Below are 20,346 nucleotides of genomic sequence, written 5' to 3' on the forward strand. Positions count from 1 at the left end.
AGAAGACCCTAAGGCCTGCAGGAAGTTACCTGAAGCTGGGAAACTTTCTCAGCTTCAGAACTGAATACAAGTTTTATTTTTATTTATTGATTTTTATTTATTTATTTGTTTGACAGAGAGAACGAGCACAAGCAGGGGGAGTGGGAGAGGGAGAAGCATTCTCCCCACTGAGCAGGGAGCCCGATGTGGGGCTTGATCCCAGGACCTTGGGATCATGATCTGAGCCGAAAGCTGCTTAACGGGCTGAGTCACCCAGGCGCCCCAGAACACAAGTTTTTAAATGGGTAACCAGTGCTTGTTGGTTCTGAATGACATTTAAAAACCTTGGATTGAAAAAACTACCCCCTTGACCGAACTAAAGGGTGGAAATATTTAAAAGATGGTGTTCCTTATCACCTCAGGCTGTGTCCATGCACTGGTATTACAGGATACCAGTTGGTCGGATTAGAAGGCATGACAAATGTATATATTTTTTAAAGATTTTATTTATTTATTTGAGAGAGAGAGACAGAGAGAGTGAGAGGGGAGAAGGTCAGAGAGAGAAGCAGACTCCCCGTGAAGCAGTCACTCAGCCAACTGAGCCACCCAGGTGCCCCTGACAAATGTATGCTTTTGTCTGAAGTTGCTTTTTCCCTCCAGTATGGCAGTAGTATCAGGCTTAGTGTTCCAGGGAAGTTATCTTTAAATCAGATTTCAAATGGTGAAAATAGCAGACTTAGGATCCTCTAGTTTCCAGGCTGTGTTGAAGTCATAGACCTAATTTGTTTTCTCTTGTCACTGCCTGCCCTGCTTAATCTTAGTTCTCACACCACAACAGCCAGAATGGTTCTGATTTAGTAGAGGATTCATCTTGATCCCTGCAGCATGGAAGAACTGTTCTCTAGGGAGATGGAACCAAGGGATCGCAGGGATTCTCACAGACCAGTACTGCTCTCTGAATCAAGTGTACTTGATTGAAGTGGTATTAAGAGATAGAGATAGAGATACAGAAATAAATATATCACCTATATATATTGCATATATATGCATGTATAACAATATATTGTTATATATATTTAAGTTGTATATAACTTAACGCCTATATATATGTGTGTGTATACATATATATACACATATATACTGCTTTAAAGGAATTTTTATTTTTGGTTTAACTGTAAAGAGCTCTTACGGTAGGCTTCAGACTGACTCCTTTTTTGTCTCTAGAAGTGTTTTTTTTTTTCCTTTTGCTCAAGTGGATAAATGGTTCATAACCCATAACCAAATCTAAACCATGCTCTGAAATTATGTGCTGCATAGTATGGTTTTAAATTTTGTTGTCATAGAATCTGGATTTATTCTCCATTGAAGGTGCTTGTAACCTGATTGTCTACTCTCAAGTTTTTAAAAAAATCATCAGTAGGCACTGATTTGCATTTTTAAAAATCTTAACTTTCAAGTCCCTTGGTTCACATACCAGTTGTCCTTTATATTAAAGTTTACCTTTTTTTTTTTTCTTAAACCATGAAGTTGCCATGGCGATTTCTAGTTAAAAACAAAAACAAAAAAAACCTAAACAAACAGGAAAGTTAGTGATTTATCATTGTTCTATTGCTCTGTATTTAAACCACCTTAAGTAACTTAAAAAGGAAAAACCAAAATTCCATCTTGCTCATGGACCTGGATTCTGTGTGTGAAGAATTGCAGCTGGCATAATGAGGAAAGCTTGTTTCTGTTTTACAATACCTGGGTCTAAGCTAGGAAGTCTCAAAGCTAGGGATGACTTTGGATGACTCTACAGCCCGAGTTACAATCAGCTGATGGTTTACTCAGGTGTCTGTTGATACTGGCTGTTGTCTGGGACCTCAGCTACAGTTGCTGGTGTGCACCTACACATGGCCTTTCCATGTGCCTCGTAATCTTCACATCCTGGTGCCATTGTTCCAAACATGAACAGTTTAGGGAAGAAAGGCAGAAGTCTTATTGCTGTGTATGACCTGGTCTCAGAAGCCACATTACATCACCTCCACAGCAGTCACCAGCCCTCCCAGTTTCAAAGGAAGGGAACATAAATCCTATCCCTTTAATGGAGAAGGTCAGTGATACATTCTGTAAGAAGAGCATGTGGGTTGGGAGCGTGTGGCTATTTCTGGAATGCCAAAACTTTTAGCTAGTACCAAGGCTTTTTTTTTTTTTTTTTTTTTGGGGGTCTAGTTTTCAAATATGCAACCAAATTTGAATTTGCTTTAGTCCCAGAAGCCTGGAACATTTATTTGTAATACAAATACGTCCCATTTCCTATAATATATATATGCCTTTAATTACAATAAATAAAAATATAATTGTACCAAGTAAGATTGATACTTAAATAGAAACCAGAGGTGGTTTTTTCAGGAGGTTAAGAAGCGTTCCTAGGTTTATCTGCATTATAATAGGTAGGGGTTTTTGTTGTTGTTGTTGTTTTTAACCTGTCTTTTATACTCCTGCTTGACAGCAATATTGGTTCTGTTCTTTGTAAATTTTGTGAGTAGCCTTGGGTTAAGCTGCTTTTGATACTAAGGAGCTACTAGGCTACTAAGAATATTTTCTATTCCTCTTTTTCTTTGTGCTTCACAGATCCGTGCAGTTGGCCGGCTAAAAAGGGAGCGCTCTATGAGTGAAAATGCCGTTCGCCAAAACGGACAGCTGGTCAGAGCTGACTCCATGTGCGTAGAACCACTGAGTAGTGAATCTCCTTTGTTAGTTTTCTCCATGTATTCTCCCATCTATTTCTAAATAATTCTTTTTCTTACTCCCAAATATTAAAAGAAGAAAAAAGTATGTGTTTTGTGCCTAAGAACCCGAGAAAAAAGTAAATGATTTGCTTTTAAGTGTTGGAAATCTGTTTTACATTTACATCAATTTTACATTTTTGCGGTTATTTTTATAGCCTTAAAATATGTTGTGAGAACTTTCCAGTAGCATTATCCTCTTCAATGTGGATGGCAGAATTCTAGAAGTATGATACTTATTTTGGGAATTGTTTATTAAGTATACTTAAGAGAAATTGATAAATGTAAGTGCTCAGTTCTGTGCAGCCTTCAAAAATGTTTATCTAGCATGTAGATTGAAAAAAAGAAAACACTTTAAGCAAGTGTCTTTATTTTCAAGTTACTCAGTTTGTCTTCAGATTGTGAACTAGCCCTTCCAGCTCTGCTTCCAATGAGCCGTGGTAAACCATGTAGCTTAGGCAAGTGGAATTGTTTTACTTTTCATGGATTATTGTTTAGCTCTCTGCCTACTGAGTGAGTCATTGAATTGTTAGATCCATTTCATTTTCCAAAAATACAAGTATGTTGTTTAAAGGGCTGTTTGTTTAGACGTTTTCATTTGGTTGTATTATCATACTCTGATCTTAAAGCTACCCCACTATAAGATGTTTTAGATCAGGCAGATGTTTTTTTTGTTGTTGTTTCTTTAAAGTTAATGGTTTTTTACAGATAAACTATCCCTTTAAAATCTCTTCAGAATTTTAAGTCTCAAATCTATTGGTGATTGTGGCTTTTCTAAATAGATGATTTAGAATGTTTATGTAAATTAATATATCTGCCTCATTCCATTTTGGGTCAGTTTTCTTGAATTCATTCATCATGAACCATCCTGTTAGCTTCTCTGGGAGCTATAACAGAATCAGGGGATGGAGCATCTCTCTCAGAGTTTGCAAATCTAGATAAAAGCAAAACACTTAAATGTATATACAACTAAAGTACAGGACAGTACAATATACCATTTGTGTTAAAACTACACCAAGTTCTAGTTTGGACCTGACTGAAGAATATAGGGATGCAGAGGGGCTTTGATGGGATTAGGCTCTCTCTTCTTTGTAGTAGGCGCAAAGGAGAACTGTAACTGCTCTGATTTCTTGGAAAATCTTGAAACGTCTCCCGAAGTGTTCTAGTTATTTTGAAGGGTTATATAGAAAGATAGTGAAATCTTCTCCTTCAGGAAGTACCTGAAAAGTTCAACCATCAATATGAAATTTTTTATGGCAGTTATGTTTCTCTGAAGATACCTGGTTGGCAGGGATATCAGCTGGTCCATGAAATCCATTTTTCTAGAATATTTTCAGATATATTACACAAATGGTAAAAAAAGGCTACATAGTTGCTGGCTAGGATAGCTTCTTGATATTTAGTACCTATCAGAATGATTAAGTGTATACCAAAGGGCTTTTGTTATTCTCTATTTGAAATATTTTACAAGGTAGCGAAGGTTTCTAGTAAACTTTTCTGTTATATGAAGATGTGGCTTATTATTTAGGTCTCTAATAAATTTGAAATTTCACACCAGTGAGCAAAACAGGACTGTTCTAGGATAGCATTACTTTTGGTTTTTAAGTAACTATTGATAGTTGAGTTGAAGAGAAAGGAAACAGCTTTACTATGTTTGAAAACCAGCCTAGAGAGGTATAATTTAGAGTAGATGATTAGTTCATAGGTGTTTTTGTAGTTACCAATAACTTAAGTTCCTCATAACAGAGAAGATTAGAGAGTTAACTAAGTTTTCTTTCTTTTTGTGTTTAAGTTTTCTTAATGTAACTTTCTAGCTGTTTAATAAAACTGAAAAGCTCATGTTTTAATTTTTGGTGGCAAAAATAACGTGCATATTTAACTATACATTTCACGATGAAATTCTTATATTACCATATTTACATTAACCATACTTTCATGTTTTGTATGTTACCATGTCATGGTAAGATACTTAACCATCTTTTTGTTAATAATGTAACCTTGCTTTTTCTTCCCCTACCATTATTAATTTTAAAATTTATAATTCATCTGTAAGAATCTACATGTAGTTAACATGAAGAATTTTATATAATGAGCCCTGTTATATATTCAGTGTTGGTAATGTAGTATTGAAGAGATTGTTGATGTAAAACAGCTGCATTTTACTTCCACTAATGTAATTACTAAACCTTTTTTGTCTTTACCTACTTTACTCTCTTCTTTGTAATGTAAAATTAACCGTGTCATTATGCATGAACCTTTGCCTGCCTCCATTTTACTTTATTCCTTGGCTTGAAGAGTAGAAGTACATACAGACAGAAGAGCAAGAGCACTGGCCTTTGTTCTCTTAATTGCTTTCAAGAGTTAGTAGGATTGATTGTTGTCCACTATTGACACAAAAATGAATTCTGAACAGTAGACTTGTATCTAGCTTTTCTTTCTGTTATAAAAGCTGAATGTAAAAGAAGCATAATTATTATTTAAGGTGGCACAGATCAGATTCTGCCCCAAGAAATAAAATTTCAAGGTTCCAGGCGTCGATTTCTGCACCGGAGTACACGTAAGATTTTATCTGCTCTGCTTTTCACAACTAGGAGTTGTTTTAATTTTGCAGGCGTATGTTATACTAATATTTCACCAAGTAATTATCATCGTATAATACCCTAATGCTCTTACTGTTTGGCTTTTCAGTACCTGGGTTTTAGGATTTCTCAAATTGTCAATATACACTTCATTAAGAAAAAAAAGAAAAAAAGAGCTAGATCAATTAAGGAAGTTATGTATGATTTGGAGTGTAGCAGTAAAGTAAAATAGAATAATTTGCACATAAGGACCATGCATCCTTTTTTATTTCCTTTATTTTGCTTTGGTTGGTATATTAGTTCTCTATAGATTCAACTTAACCAGGTTCGGGTAATCCCAGTCTTTTTTTCAATTTTAGCACACTATCTTTTCTTTCCTTATTTTCATCCAGAAGGAGAATGGGATTTAAGAGTGATTTGTCATTAAGATGTTTTTTTTTTAATTCCATAGATTAAAATGCTTAGAAGAATGTTTTGAGATCATTTAAACCAATTCTTTCTGTAAGTGGGATAGAACAAGGTGTGGGAGTGACTGACCTCTTGTGGGGATATTTTAGCCCACTCTATAGGAATTTAATAGCCGCGGCAGTTCTTGAGCCACAGAAGTTGATTTTTCTCTTAATATGCTTCTAGGAACCAGGGAATTGCCTCAGATAGTGGCAAAAAATTAAGGTTTCCTATTTAAAATTTCAAGAGAAATGGGGCACCTGGGTGGTTGGTTAAGCATCTGCCTTCAGCTCAGGTCATGATCCCAAGGTCCTGGGATCGAGCCCCACATCAGGCTCCCTGCTCTGTGGAGAGCCTGCTTCACCCCCTCCCTCTGCCTGCAGCTCCCCCTGCTTAAGCTCTCTGTCTGTCCCTCTCTCTCTATCTGTGTGTCTCTATCTCTGTCAAATAAATAATTAAAATTTAAATGTTTTCAAGAAAAATGGTACAAAATTTGTGTTTCCATGAAAATTTTTTCTCCCCCTTTTCATGATTTTACTTTTACTGTTTTTGGAAGAGGTTGGAGCCTCAGCAAAGAGGTTATACCCTCACAGTTTGAGAAACATTGGTCCTGTGAAAACCCTTGGGGAAAGAGGTATTTGACTTTGGACTGATCTTTTAATAACGACATAGTTGTGCCAAATAAATTTTCATTTAAATTTTAATTCTCACATTGGCTAGTGTTGTTTACTTATCATTCATGTAGTAAGATTTCATATAAGCATGAGGTAGATCTATTACTGATGAAATGATAACAGTAAACATGAGCACTTTCTTCAAAATTTCCTAATCTTTTGTAAAAGAAAAAGATAAAGACCTTTTGCTGTTTTATAACGTTACTTGGATCAATTTATTATCAAAGTACATTTCTATTTAATTACTAATATTATAACATTTGCTCTAATAATCCCAGTGCCTTGGCAATATGTTTACTTTTTTGCTTTTCACAATAATTGGCTTGTCAAAACTAAAGTCAGTACACCTGGGTTGTGTGTGGACAGAGTAGACAGAGATAAAAAACCTAAACACTGTTTCCTTCCACAGTTGATGACAGTCAGGCTGATTGCTAAAATGGGCTTGCTTTTTTGTTGTTGTTGTTCTTAAATTTATTCATAAAAAAAACACCTGCAAGACCACTTAAAGCTTTAAAAAGAAAAAAAAATTGCTAAAGTATTTATTCTAATTATGATAATTTTAGTCATTTGTAATTTAATCATTTGGTTCAACTATAGATGGAAATGTTAGTCAAGGACATTTTATCTATACATATACTGCCCGAAGTGGTTAGCAGTTTTAAAAATAGTTCCTGTTCTATATTTGGTGTTTATGAAGGATTATCAAATAAATACTGAAAAGTAAGTTAAAGTTCTTACTAATCTTTGGAACTTTAACTTCTTTTGAGAAACAACCAGAAATCCAAATATGCTTTTGATTTTGGTCTTTGATGAAATAAATGTCTTTACTAATATTGATAAGGACTTAATTTCATCTTTTATCCTTCTAGATAAATGTTTTTTCTTATTAAGTTATAGTTGAAGATCATGTAGGCTTTTTTCATTTGTTATCATATTCCAATTTTCATATCATCATGCATAGAATCTTAGAATCAGCAGAGATCTTATAGACTGTTTTCAAACTCAACCTTCTGTGCATTCCTTCCTAAGAATTCTTTGCAGTTATTCTGTTTTTCCTTGACTAATTTATAAATGGCCACCTGATTTCCTGTGTACAGATAGGAGATACTTGTACTTTTAGAATGTTAAATAAATAGTTCCTTTTACTTGTTTCTGACGAAGTTATTTCTCTCAAAGGAAGTAACCCTTCTGTAATTTTTAGTGGACAAAAATCCGTCAAACTTCTGTCATGAATTTGGATTTGGTTTATTGACATTGTTGCTCCAAGATTATAATTCTAAATATTAATTATTATAGTCTTTAATATATTAGTGTTTAGCTAATGTATTTACTGATGCAGAATGATGTGCCAGATGTTTGATTTAAACCCCAAAATGCAAAGACAAAAAAACTTCAATTATATCAGAATATTGTATTGGTGAGTCTTTTACAATTTAAGTAAAGCCAAGTTTGTTGCCAGCTCTATCAAGAGAGTGTTAAGTTGGATTGTTTGTTTATAGTTATAGAACTGACCTTCTTATTCCAGCTTCTGGTGACACTTTTCTAACATGAATTCAGTCTGCTCTCTCACAAAGAGCAAGAAGCTTGGGTTTTCCCTTTCCTCCCTAAAGAGAGGGCTGAGTACAAGGCTAGTACCTAGACTTTGTATCCCAGATTTACTCTTCTTGGATGCTTAATATGGGTTTGGCCATGTATCATGGGTCAGTTGATAAATTGGCTTATATATATTATAGAATCTCTGGACAGACATTTAGGGTAATTATCCATGAGCACCCAAAATTTTGCATTTATCTTGACAACAACAGGCCAAATTCCTGTGGTGAATTAGCCCTGATAAATTAATTTCTCAATATGCGAAGTTATAGCTTAGATTTTTTTCTTCTAAATAGTCTTTGGAAAACATGGCTTTCTTATTTATAATACTTCTCGCTTTGAATCATCAAGACTTTCAAAGTTACAAAATTGTGGATTTTGTTTTTAATGTTCTGGGGACTCCGGGAACAATATTAGATGTCAGCTGTCCTTTCAAAAATGATCCCACTTATGTTGTGGTTTCCAAACAAAATGCATGTTGAGTTAGAAAAGATTACACAAGTCAAAATGAAAGATTTTTCTCTTTTCAGTTGTTCACTGTCTGTTCCACTTTGATTCTTTAGGATGAAGTACACAAGGATGAGTTTTAGCCTAAGGCGTTTTTGCACTGACACTGAGAAAAAGCTTTGAGCCCACTTCCAGGGTCATGGTCCTTTTATTGCAACAAAGCCTCTTAATGTAACAAACCAGATGGCCAAGTCCTGGTATCACTTAAATACCTCACACAACTGATCATGCCCTAACATTAAACTGCTCTCTGAAAATACACCAAGCTCCAGAGTTTATGTTAGAACTGTAAAATTGCTTCATTCAAATATGTTCAGCTTTTATGAAGCACTGGCAATGGAGCCAAAGAAATTGTGACTCTCAGCTTACACAGGAAAGAATGATTAAGATTATGTCACCAAGAAGCCCAGAAATGGTTGTTTAACATCCATCTGGATAATTTAAGAACTCTCTTGCCTCTCTGTTCACTCTCTGCACAGAATTGGGAGTAGTTTTATGTTTTAGTCATTTAGCTAGAGACCATATGCTTTAATATAATTAAGCTATCAAAATGCTTTTTTGTTACAGCTTTGTGAAACTTTAAATCATTTTTAATTTACACATCGTAAACTCAGCTTGCTTCCTTGTCTTTGTGAAGTATTTGCAATGGCATTTTCATGGAATCATTTTGATTCACGTGTTTGAACTCTGACACCTGTATACTAGAACTCTCTGTCTTAATCTTCTCACCATCCATAAGTCACAGTGCAGTGCTGGTTGTTAGAGGTTTGATTGACTGGATCGGATTACATACATCGAGTAATGAATGCTGCTTCTCCAAAGCTCAGGGTTGAACCCACTGCTGCTTGCTATAGTTCTCTTCCTGCTCCAAAGTTGTTTTTTCATATTCGGTTTGTTTAATTTGATGCGTAAGGCTACACAGTCACAGATGTTGCATTGTAGCTGTTTTTTTAAAACAATTTAATATGTTTATTAACCTGTTTGGTTTGACTGTTTTCATAGGGGAAAGTGAAGGGTGGGAAAAGGGATAAGAAAACTAAGATAATCCTTAAAATATTAAGTGTTTGGGGAAACTGATCAGCTTAAGTTTTATAAATATCTGACTTGAGTGTTTTTCTCTTCATTTGCTGTGCTGTGTAAACAGTGTGACACCATCGCCACAACAGGTTCGGGTCTGTCCTCCCCAAATGTTACCTGAAGACGGAGCTAATCTTTCCTCTGCTCGAGGCATTTTGTCGCTTATCCAGTCTTCCACCCGTAGGGCTTACCAGCAGATCTTGGATGTGCTGGATGAAAATCGCAGGTGATTGGCCATCAGTGACTCTTGCTAGCTGTAATGCATATTTTTTTTGGCTCCTTGTTGGTGGACTGTGGTGTCTTCCTTTTGTGTTTGCACCTGTCTCTTTCCAAGATGCAGTGGTTTAAAACAACTTGCTTTGCTTTCTTTTAATTTGGAATTATTGTCCAAAATTCACATTTTACAAGATTCTGTTAGCTTCTCTTTAGTCAGGGAGAGTATTCAGTTAATAACTATATACACGAAGTATGATGATTTTTTTCGAAGGTTTCGTTGACCTCTCCTAAGTACTTGACTCCATTGGAATATGCAGAGGCCTACTGTTGGACTGTGTAGGATGTTGGACTGAAGCACACTGATTTTCTTTAGTAAGTCTTTTGATCGAATCAATTATGATACTAATATGGTTGGATTAATGCAGCAAATCTGAGAAGACAGTATCAGTGTAGCTGCCAGGACACTCTTTTACTTTCCTCTTAGCTACGGATTTCTAGGCCTGTACTGAAAACCTCAAGTGCTATTATCTTTTTGATAATACTGATATTTTTCAGTGTTGATAACTTCCCTCACTTTTGAACATCCCCAAGTGAAATCATGAGTAGTATACTTGGACCTGCTAAATTCTTTTTTGCCTATATTTCAGATATAGATATAGATATAGATATAGATATAGATTTTTTTTTCTTTTTGCCCTTGATTCTTTACTATATAGTATTTTTAAAAGATAAAATTTGGGGAGCTTTTTGGCATAGTGTGGGAGAGGTATAGGCAGTTTCTTTTCAACTCCAAACATTTTATGTCATGACTCTGTGAGTCACTGTTTGAATTTTTATGGTCATTTTAGAAGACTTAACTTTTGAAGAATGCCCAGTAAGTTCAGCTGGCCCTTCCAGGAAACCTTGTTTTGTACCTTAGGAGTTGATATGTCTTATGGCTCACTCTGAACAAACTTTCTTGGTGAGTGCTTTTGAACCTCACACAAGCCTCAGAGGTTTTACCGTACTTCATGAACACTTGTCAGTACCATCAACTGGTGTTTCTAAGCCTTCCCAGAGTTAATGCAGTGCTATCCATTTGGGCCCCAGAACTTAAAGCTGCATCAGAAAGAGCTTAACACAGAAAGTTCATAGCAAGGAAAAATTATATATGCGTGTATGTATATGTGCATTCATGTATATGTATGCATGTGTGTATACATCTGCATTTCCCTCCCCACGGGTTTGGAGGACTGTCTTAGAGTATTTGCATCCTATAAGAAGAAGCACGGTTCAGAAGAAAGAGCATGGATTCAGGGGCCAGTCAGATTCATCACGATCCGCCCCACTGAACAACTAGCTACATGAGGGCCTTGGACAAATTACTTAGCTTCTTTGGGCCTCATTTTCTTCATCTATTCCAAAAAGAGATAGAGGGGTAAGAATAATATTACCTAGTTTTCTAGATTCTTGTGAGGACTCTTCCTCCCCACCCTCCACCATCTTTATTTAAGATATAGGTAATGATGGCCTCAATTTAGGGTCATGGCCGATGCTTTCAAACGATACTGAATATAAAGTACCTGGCACTTAGGAACTGATCTTCTCAAAGGCCTGTTTTCTTCTCCCACCTTGAAATAGCTTTATTCTTCATCAGGTATCCTCTTTCACTGTTTAATTACAGTAGGTCCTTAGACCAGATTATGAGGTCAAATTATGTCATATCAAATACTGTTACACTGAAAATATCTGAATGAGGAAGATATTTATGAATTTGATATAGATTAAATAATTACGACTTCACAAAACAGTCCTTTTCCATCATGGAAAAGAATTTTGCTTCAAGTTAAGAAATACAAAATCAGAAATCTTACTAATGTAGAATTTACTTTGTATTCTTTTATTATGAAAACCTGTTTTGAGCCCTAAATGAAGTTTTCTTCATTTTTTAATTGTAATGAATTGATGGCTTTAAAATCCATTCTCTGAAAAGGAAAGATCTCTTCTTGTTCACTTAAAAGAGATTTTTTTTAATTCATAAAGTAATTGTATTAATAATTCTTTGCTCCTGGATACATACCATTAGTTGTTACCTTGGAGCCTAAATGGTTAGATTCTATTAGTCTTACTGAATGCTTTCATTATTGAAAGGGTTCCTTTTTTTTCTTTTTTTTTTCATATTGTATTTAAATTTCTTATGATCTAAATGTAGAGCAAGATTTAATCAGAATTGTAAGTACCAAATCAATTTTTATTTCTATAAGGGAACTGTCTGGCATGATTTTGCAGATATAAGAAGTAGGAATGTGAAATTTGGATAATGTTCTATTTGCATGATTATTAAAACAATATTGCTTATAAAGTTTTAAGTGCTTTTATGTTCCTTGCTCTGTATATCATTTTTTCTTTCCTATTTTATTATTCTTGGTGGTTATGCTAATGCAATATCCTATCTTTGGTCTTCTGTCCTCACATTAGGTACAGTTAAATTAAGCTAGAATTATTTGGCAGGAAGAAAGAAAAAAAACGTCCTGCCTGCTTTATTATCATTAAAAAATATGGATTCACAGTTGCTTGATGGAAGAACAATTTTTAGTTGACACTTCAGGGAACACTGTGGAAAGGTTTATGTACTATATTTTTGTTTTCCCTTCTTATGGGAACTTCCTTGATCTAAAACCAAGCTCCACATGGAGACAAAGCTAAATCCTTTATTCATATTAGAAAAGTTTATTTACACAGGTCAGTGCTGTGCATTTGGAAAATTGATTATTAAAAATTTAAATGCTGTTATACTGATATGATTTAGTCCTTGGCTGACCAGGAGATGTCCATGTCTCCTGACATCTGCTAGAACTCCATATCTCATTCTCTAAAGCAAAATATTAACATTTTAAAAAAGAAACTTAATTCTCATGTAAGACCATTATTTAAATATCAACAGATTAGTCATCCTTAGCATGTTTAAGTGTTATTTTTAGAAGGAACTTGATTATTTTTATATAGTTTTTCTCAAGCAGATTATATTAGCTTCGAATAGAATACGAAACCATTGTTTTAATAATTGATATTTTTGCAAGTATGCATATAAATATATTACTGTTTATTCACCATAGTGGTGTCTGTTTTTTTTAGTGAAGAAACACATACTTTATTAAGTCAGAGCATTTAGTTACTAAAAATGTTAATATACAAGTTAATGCGAGAACTTGGAGAGCCTTGGATCTCTCCCTTTTGCTGCTTAAATTACAAAAAATTATTGTCAAACATCAAACTTAAAAAGATTTTTTTAATGTATTAAATCATACTTATGGTAGAAAGTGGTACTTGAATGAAGTTTCTAACTTTGCCAAATACCTGTCTAATTTACTTTTATATTATATGTGTCAATTGCCAGTGTGAGAAGACAAAATGAAATACGTTGTGAAAGGTAACTGTATTATTTTCTGGCTCTGCATTATAAAAGGGAAATCTCTGTGGTGGAATATGTTGAATATGGCAGATCCATTTGAACATACCAGTGTGAATTTTTTAAGAAGAGCTTTAGGTAACACCCAGCAGGGGCTTCATTTAGTTGACGATTCTCCTATCAGTGTACCACAGGACTGTAGTGAAGTAAGTTTTCCTATGCCACAGAGTGAATATATGAGTAGGATGGGACAATTCAAAAGCCTGTTCCAAGTATATGTGATTTCTCACTTCTTTATTTACCCAGCACGGTAGAAGTCTAACATGTCTCCCCCAACAGTCTCTGAATCTCTTATCCTCTGAGCCCCAGAAATTTCTTAAAGCACCAATAATGCCTTTAGGAAAGTACAGGCTAAACATTAATATTTCCTTGTATGAATTAACTCAACAGAAAACAATGATTTGTACTGTATTATAGCCAAAATTCTGCAGCTGTACCAACTTACAGAAAAATCTAGTTCATTTGGTATTAAATGTTTACCATAATTAAGTATTGCCTTGATACTTCAATACAGGCAAAGACCTCATCAATACTTAGAGAATGAGACATTTAAAATAGAAGGTAATAATTCTTAAAATCCTTATAAGGACCCTATAGTTCAGCCTCCTTTCTCTGGCTGGTAAATGTTGCTGATTACTTTTTGGGGACTTGACCAGCAACCACAGAGAGCTTTTGTTTTCTGATTTTTAAAGATGAAATTTAGTGAAAAGGTTACTCTGCTTACCTAGGTAGAGAACTAACTGTCCTCTAGAACCAAAGTACATACTAAAACATGAAAATCCCCACAAAGTTTTCCAGTGCACCTTAAGTCTTCATTCCCAGCTGCCCTGTATGTCACTCCTGGTTGTCTCAAGATGAGACTCCCACATTCGGTTGTACTTCTGTCATTAGCCCTAGCGTGGCCCTCAGAGCCTGTGTTTGGGACTGTCTCAGCTCCAGAACCAAGGCTAGCAGCTCTGCTCTCGAGGGCTGAGGTTTGAATGAGACACAGCAAAATTGAGATATCGGGTGTAAATCAAATGATTGAGGTGGGAGGGAAGGAACTGTGGGAAATGGGAATTACTTGAAATGTTCAGTTTTTGAGACAGGGCTGTCGTTAACCAAACGAGCAACCATGATCATGCAGGTGCTACTAACCGGTTGTTGACATGCTTCCAAAGTGGCTGGTGATTTTCTTTTTCCAACTAGAAAAGAGAAATTAGACCTTTTAAACAGGGTTGTTCTCTGTCTTGAATTTCATAAATTAAAATAATAGGCACCAAAGAAAATTTTTTTAATGTGCGTGCTATCTTGTCACACAAGATCTATTCCTTTTGTTTTTTAACCCAAGGTGAAACGTTAAATTTATGAAAATCAAAATGGAGGCCATGTAATACAAAGATTTTTAAAAGTATTTGAGAGATATTATATTGTATCGCAACATACAATATAATCCTATTTGACACTTTTTTGTCTTGTTTTTGCTTTTATTTTATTACTTCTCTGTTTCCTGATTCTGTCTTGTGCCTTCTCCCGCAAAAACCTGCCTTAGACCTGTGTTGCGTGGTGGGTCTGCTGCCGCCACTTCTAATCCTCATCATGACAACGTCAGGTAAATTTTGAGACTTTGTAATTATCAGGGTAAATAGTTGACTGAAATTGTATTTTGCAGGACATAATGCATGTAGTAGGCCTTTATATTGTAGCTTGAACTTCTACAGATTTCTTCTGTTAGTACAACCTGCTTTTCTCTGAGAACAGCAAGCCTAGTCATTCATGACCTCTGTCTACTACAAGATGAAGAAAAATGCTTGACAATTATGGTGTCTTGGGAACATCTGAGATATTTAAATATAGTTTTAGGAGCTTATAGACGATCATGCTGAAACACAGAAAAAGTCATCTCAAATCTTGTTTTATGTGCTTCATTTTAAGTGTTGCCCAGGGTTCTGTCTACCATTTCCTTTTTAGTTGTTAATTGTTTGTAGTGTCACTTGCAGCGTATGGAGAAACCTTTGTGTAAGGGGTCACCTTAAATTGGGGGAAATCAGCATTCACAGTCTAGGAAGTTCAATGTTTAAAAAAGAAATTTAGTTTGAAGAGTTTTTGTCATTGTTAATTTAAGCTTTTCCCTCTTATTTTTGCTCTTTTAGCTCTTTCAGACATACTTCTTAGCCATAGTAATTATTTCTTCTTGTCATGCACGAGGAGAGATAGAATGACACATGGGAATCCTTAGGGTTCTAAGGTACCTAGATCCCTATTTCCCGTCTTCTGGGGAAAAGAAATTTGGTTGGTGTTCACAAATACCATTACTGTCATTTTTTTCAGAGATAATTTTGCTTATTTTAAGCAGAAATGTATGTTCTGTTGCAGTAGATTTAAAACTGTCAGCATCATTTCTACGATGAGAGAAATCTGGCAAGAGAAGAGGGAAACATCAGCTTCTTAATAATACTGAATTTAGCTTAGAGGAATTGAAACCAAGTTCCTTAGTGGTCCCTTACTACTCTGCTGACTGGTTTCTTTCACAGTATTAATTCAATCCATTGTTAAGTTTACCCTTGAATATTTCCCAGAAGTTAGAACTTAATTTTGTGATCCTTTTCTCTTTCTGTGAAAGAACTTTAAGTCTGTGATCTGACTTAACATTCCTTAGTTTTTAGTTCTGATAAATACAGCTTATAGTTTAAGACACACCTTAAAGTAATTTTTTTTTTTTTTCGGTTGTACCTTGAGTTAAAGCCTTTGGCCATGTCCTTAGATTTCTTTGCAAATAAAGATTTCCTTTACAGATGTTTAACACCTTAGTTCAAGATTTAAGTTGAGTAATCCCTGTCACTTACACTTCCTTCTCTATGTTCAGCCTAGGTCCCTTTGCCTTTGAAGCCATTGCTTTTTTTTTTTTTTTTTTTTTTCCCCCTCCCCAGCTTATTTCTCATAGAATAATCTCGGGGAAATAGAAAAGTTTTATTTTGAAGACCAGGTATAAAGAAAAGGAATCTTCAACTCCTGTTTTCTCCTCTAATCTTTTAATGATTCTGTATTAATATTTAAAAGAATAATGAACTCCGATATTTATATAAACCCATAGTCCCAACATCTGCTTTCTCAGCTCACCTCACTGATGCAGTTGCTCTCAGTCTTCAGAATATTTACTCCTATAGTGAAGAAAGGAGCGGTTAAATGGGAAAGCAAGTTCCTTTCGCAATAAAAGGAACGTTCAGAGATTGTTCTATATTATCTAGAGTCAGTGCACACCATCTGTCCTTGAAACTGGAGCACCTGTAGTTATCACCTACACCTATAGTGAACATTCTGTGTTCAGGATAAGGACACTGGCTGGGAGCACACTGGAAAATTATAAAATAAAAATTCTGTTTCACCTACTTTATTAAAGTTTCAACAGCATATGAAACCAAAGGATTTTCTGAATATACTTGTCTTTAACATGTCTGGATGAAACTGTAATTCTCCTCATACCCCTTTGTGTGGTAATGTGGTTTTTGTAATGGAGACTTGCTAGAAAGATTAGAATATATGATCCATGTGTCAACTCTCTGTGGATTACAAAAACATTACTTTTTAATTCAGTTTGTTTATATTCTGCTCATTCAGGAAAGTTACTATGCCTTTGTACTGAAATAACCATACAGGATTAAAATAGTGAGAATATAAGCATGTGAGGTGAACTCTATGGTATGTAAATTATATCTCCGTTAAGCCATTAATTAAAATAAGCTTAAGAAGTGGAAATCCAGGCAAAGGGGAAGAACAGCATTTGTGTGTATTTGTTTCTTAGAGATTTATTGTCATGCATTTAAAAAGTAGTGCTCTTTTAAAAGTAACTGTATTTGCAAAAAGAAGTATTTCTTAATGTGCTTTCTCTGGAGTTGTTCTTAGTGGCTTTCCAGTATTATTTTATACACAGCCTCTTAATGATTTATCATTGAACCAATTCTGGATCTGAACATAGTAACAGGATGTACTCAGGCGATTTTATAATTCCTTCTGTGGGAGACCAGTCGAGATAGGTAATAACAAGTAAATAAAGGGTAGAAATGGCAAGAGAAAAGGTAATAAGAAGAGGAGGAGAAATAAGAAAAAAAGATATCTGTCTTTTTTTTTTCTTTTTTTTTTCTTTTTTTTAGCTAGAGTTCATTTACTTTGTGTTCCCTGCCAGGGAGTCTCAGCAGGGACTCCTGTGGAAGTACATAAAGACATGAGTTTGTGGAAGAATTACGCATTGTTATATCCTAGAGTGGCAGCTCTTAAGTCATTGCTCAAAATACTTTTGCTTTTTCCTCTGGTTTCTTTTGTTGGTACCAATTCAGATGGTAAGGTATTTTAGTAATTCATATTGTGAAATATCAGTCTTTTGAACAGTTCTTTGAATATTACCAAACACATGATATGACTTACCAGATACTCTTAATTCTATTCTAATACTAAAATGTACTTTTGTTTCTCATCTGCTAGGCATGGCATGTCACATATAGATACAACAATTGAAGGAACTTCAGACGACATGACTGTTGTAGATGCAGCTTCATTAAGACGACAGGTATTTAATGTACCAGATAAGATATAATCCTAAATTATAGTCATGCAATACTTTAAATGATAAGTTTTTAAGATGTTATCATTTTCTCTCCTGTGGAACCCATGAACTAAAATATTTTATGTATCATGCTGTTTAATAAGCCATAATTGATTTTTCCATTTAAAAAAAAAAGATTTATTTATTTATTTGTTTTAGAGAGAGCGCGAGCAAGTGACAGCAAGCATGGGGTGGATGGCATGGGAGAGAGAAACTTTAGCAGACTCCTTGCTGAGGCCAGAGACGATGCAGAGCCCGATCTCATGACCCTGAGATCATGACCTGAGGTTAATTGACTGAGGGAGACGCTTAACCATCTGAGCCACCTAGAGGCCCTGCCTTTTCCATTTTGATTAAAGATATGGTAAACCACCATTTACATGTTTTGGTCAGCATAAAACAGTATTACCAGGATGGATTGGTATAATTCTGGTCAATAACAAAGAATCTTGGCATTTTAGCAAATTGGTATAGTCATAAATTGCTTGTTTGACTTTTGAAATTTGTAACAGTCACTTTGGGAACCTGTGTTACTCTGAGAATTCCATTTTGGAAATCACTGCTTCCATTTTGCACAGTGTCCTTATAAACACAGTTCTTGTGTTCTATGAAAAGTCCTATATTGGAACTATAGTTGCATACACACATTATTACTATGAGTGCCTCAGCCTCTAGAATCACACAGACACACACATGTGAGGAAGGCGGGCTCAGTGTTGTAATTGTGTCTGTGTCAAGTAGATGTAGAGGAGGAGTGAATGAATAAAGTATTTCTAAGATGAAGAAACTAAATATTTTAGCATAAGAATAAATATCATTTTAAATATTTAATATAATAAAAGGCGCATATGAAGGAAATAATACTCTAGTTTGAGTCTCACTTATTAAAACAAAGAATGCTGGGGTGCCTGGGTGGCTCAGTGGGTTAAGCGCCTGCCTTCAGCTCGGGTCATGATATCAGAGTCCTGGGATCGAGCCCTGCATCAGGCTCCCTGCTGAGCCTGCTTCCCCATCTTTCTCTCTGCCTGCCTAATTGTGATCTCTCTCTCTCTCCCTCTGTCAAATAAATAAATATAATCTTTCTCAAAAAAAAGAATGCTGGGGACGCCTGGGTGGCTCAGTTGGTTAAGCGGCTGCCTTTGGCTCAGGTCATGATCCCAGCGTCCTGGGATTGAGTCCCACATTGGGCTCCTTGCTTGGCAGGGAGCCTGCTTCTCCCTCTACCTCTGCCTGCCACTCTGTCTGCCTGTGCTTATTCTCGCTTCTCTCTCTATGACAAATAAATAAATAAAATCTTTAAAAGAAAAAAAAAAAAAGAATGCTGTATTATAAGTTTGTACATATTTTCTTATACTGATTTATACCTTGCCTATTGAAGGAAGGGCATTTCTTTGGCATTTGTCATTGAATTCACCATTACACCAACAAGCTTGCCTTCCTGAAAGTGTAATAAGAGCCCCAAAGTTTTAACATCTTCTCAATCCTTAGCTTAGAGGTGAATGAGTAGAGGACAAATATACAGTCATTATAAACAAGTCACACACATTTTTTGAGAATTTAAAAGTAGTAGAAAGCCAGCTGGGAAACTATGAGTTTCTGAGATCAGTAACAAAACGGAGTCCCAAGGAGATTCTGCATAATTCACATTTGTGACCCTGGCGACATTGGAAACTATGCTTCTGCAGCTGTCCTTGCCCTGTTGCCAAGGACCCACCAAGTTTTGCTTCACTGAGTCTAGTCTAGGGACAAGGGACTCATGGGCCATCTGGCTCCAAGACGCAAAATGTAATCCATGATCAGAGTGGAATATTCAAAAGCTGCCTTGGTATTGATACTTCGCAGATGAGCCCAGATGAAAATATTTAAATGACTCAAGATCAATGCCAATTATTTTCATTGGCAATAAAGTGGATTGCTTAGTGTAAGAACTTTATATCCCCTGGGACCAAATAAGCACTTCTCATTACAAATGGTTGGAAGAAGGTAGTCTTTACACACTCCTTTTTTTCTTTTCTTTTTTTAACTGAATTGGCTCTGGGAGAAAAGTCAACTGCTCAGCACTGATCAAAAGTGAAGTACTTTTTCAGGTTGTTAAGATGGTTATCTCTGCACCTCTTCGTCTGGTTCTGCCCACAGACTTCCATTCCTGGCCCCACCCACCCCACACCCCCAGTTTGGAGTTCTCAGTACTTGAAATGCTAAGGATTCTGCATTATGAAAATACTCTTCCTTCAACCTCTCTAATATAATGTTAATAATCCCTTTGGCTTTTATAATGTGTTTTTCCATAGGTGTTGCAGGTTAGACTCCCCAGAAAGCAGATTCTAGGATGAAGGTTTGCACATAGAGCGTTTTCTGGGGAGTGCTCCTGAGTCCGAAGGGAAGGAAAGGAAGCGGGATTGGGCAAGAGGGAAATGTTGGGCTCCAATGTAGTCAGAACAAGGGCTGCATGTGGCCAGCCTCCTGTGGAGCTCTGAAG

General features: G+C 35.7%; 1 protein-coding gene across 9 annotated transcripts in view; it reads left to right on the forward strand.

The window, feature by feature from the left end:
* Window positions 1-20,346, forward strand: part of MFF (mitochondrial fission factor) — a 31,731-nt gene that overhangs the window by 9,837 nt on the left and 1,548 nt on the right. For 2 of the 9 annotated variants that reach the window (XM_044241732.1, XM_044241735.1), the window contains 6 exons: window positions 2,593-2,681; window positions 5,230-5,304; window positions 9,692-9,850; window positions 13,217-13,249; window positions 14,820-14,879; window positions 17,747-17,831. In XM_044241732.1, coding sequence (XP_044097667.1) covers window positions 2,593-2,681; window positions 5,230-5,304; window positions 9,692-9,850; window positions 13,217-13,249; window positions 14,820-14,879; window positions 17,747-17,831 — 501 coding nt within the window. The remainder of the gene's footprint in view (window positions 1-2,592; window positions 2,682-5,229; window positions 5,305-9,691; window positions 9,851-13,216; window positions 13,250-14,819; window positions 14,880-17,746; window positions 17,832-20,346) is intronic. The other 7 variants (XM_044241733.1, XM_044241734.1, XM_044241736.1 and 4 more) reach the window with 7 other exon arrangements.

Source organism: Neovison vison, chromosome 3, assembly GCF_020171115.1.
Source record: "Neovison vison isolate M4711 chromosome 3, ASM_NN_V1, whole genome shotgun sequence".
Classification (NCBI taxonomy): Eukaryota; Metazoa; Chordata; class Mammalia; order Carnivora; family Mustelidae; genus Neogale; species Neogale vison.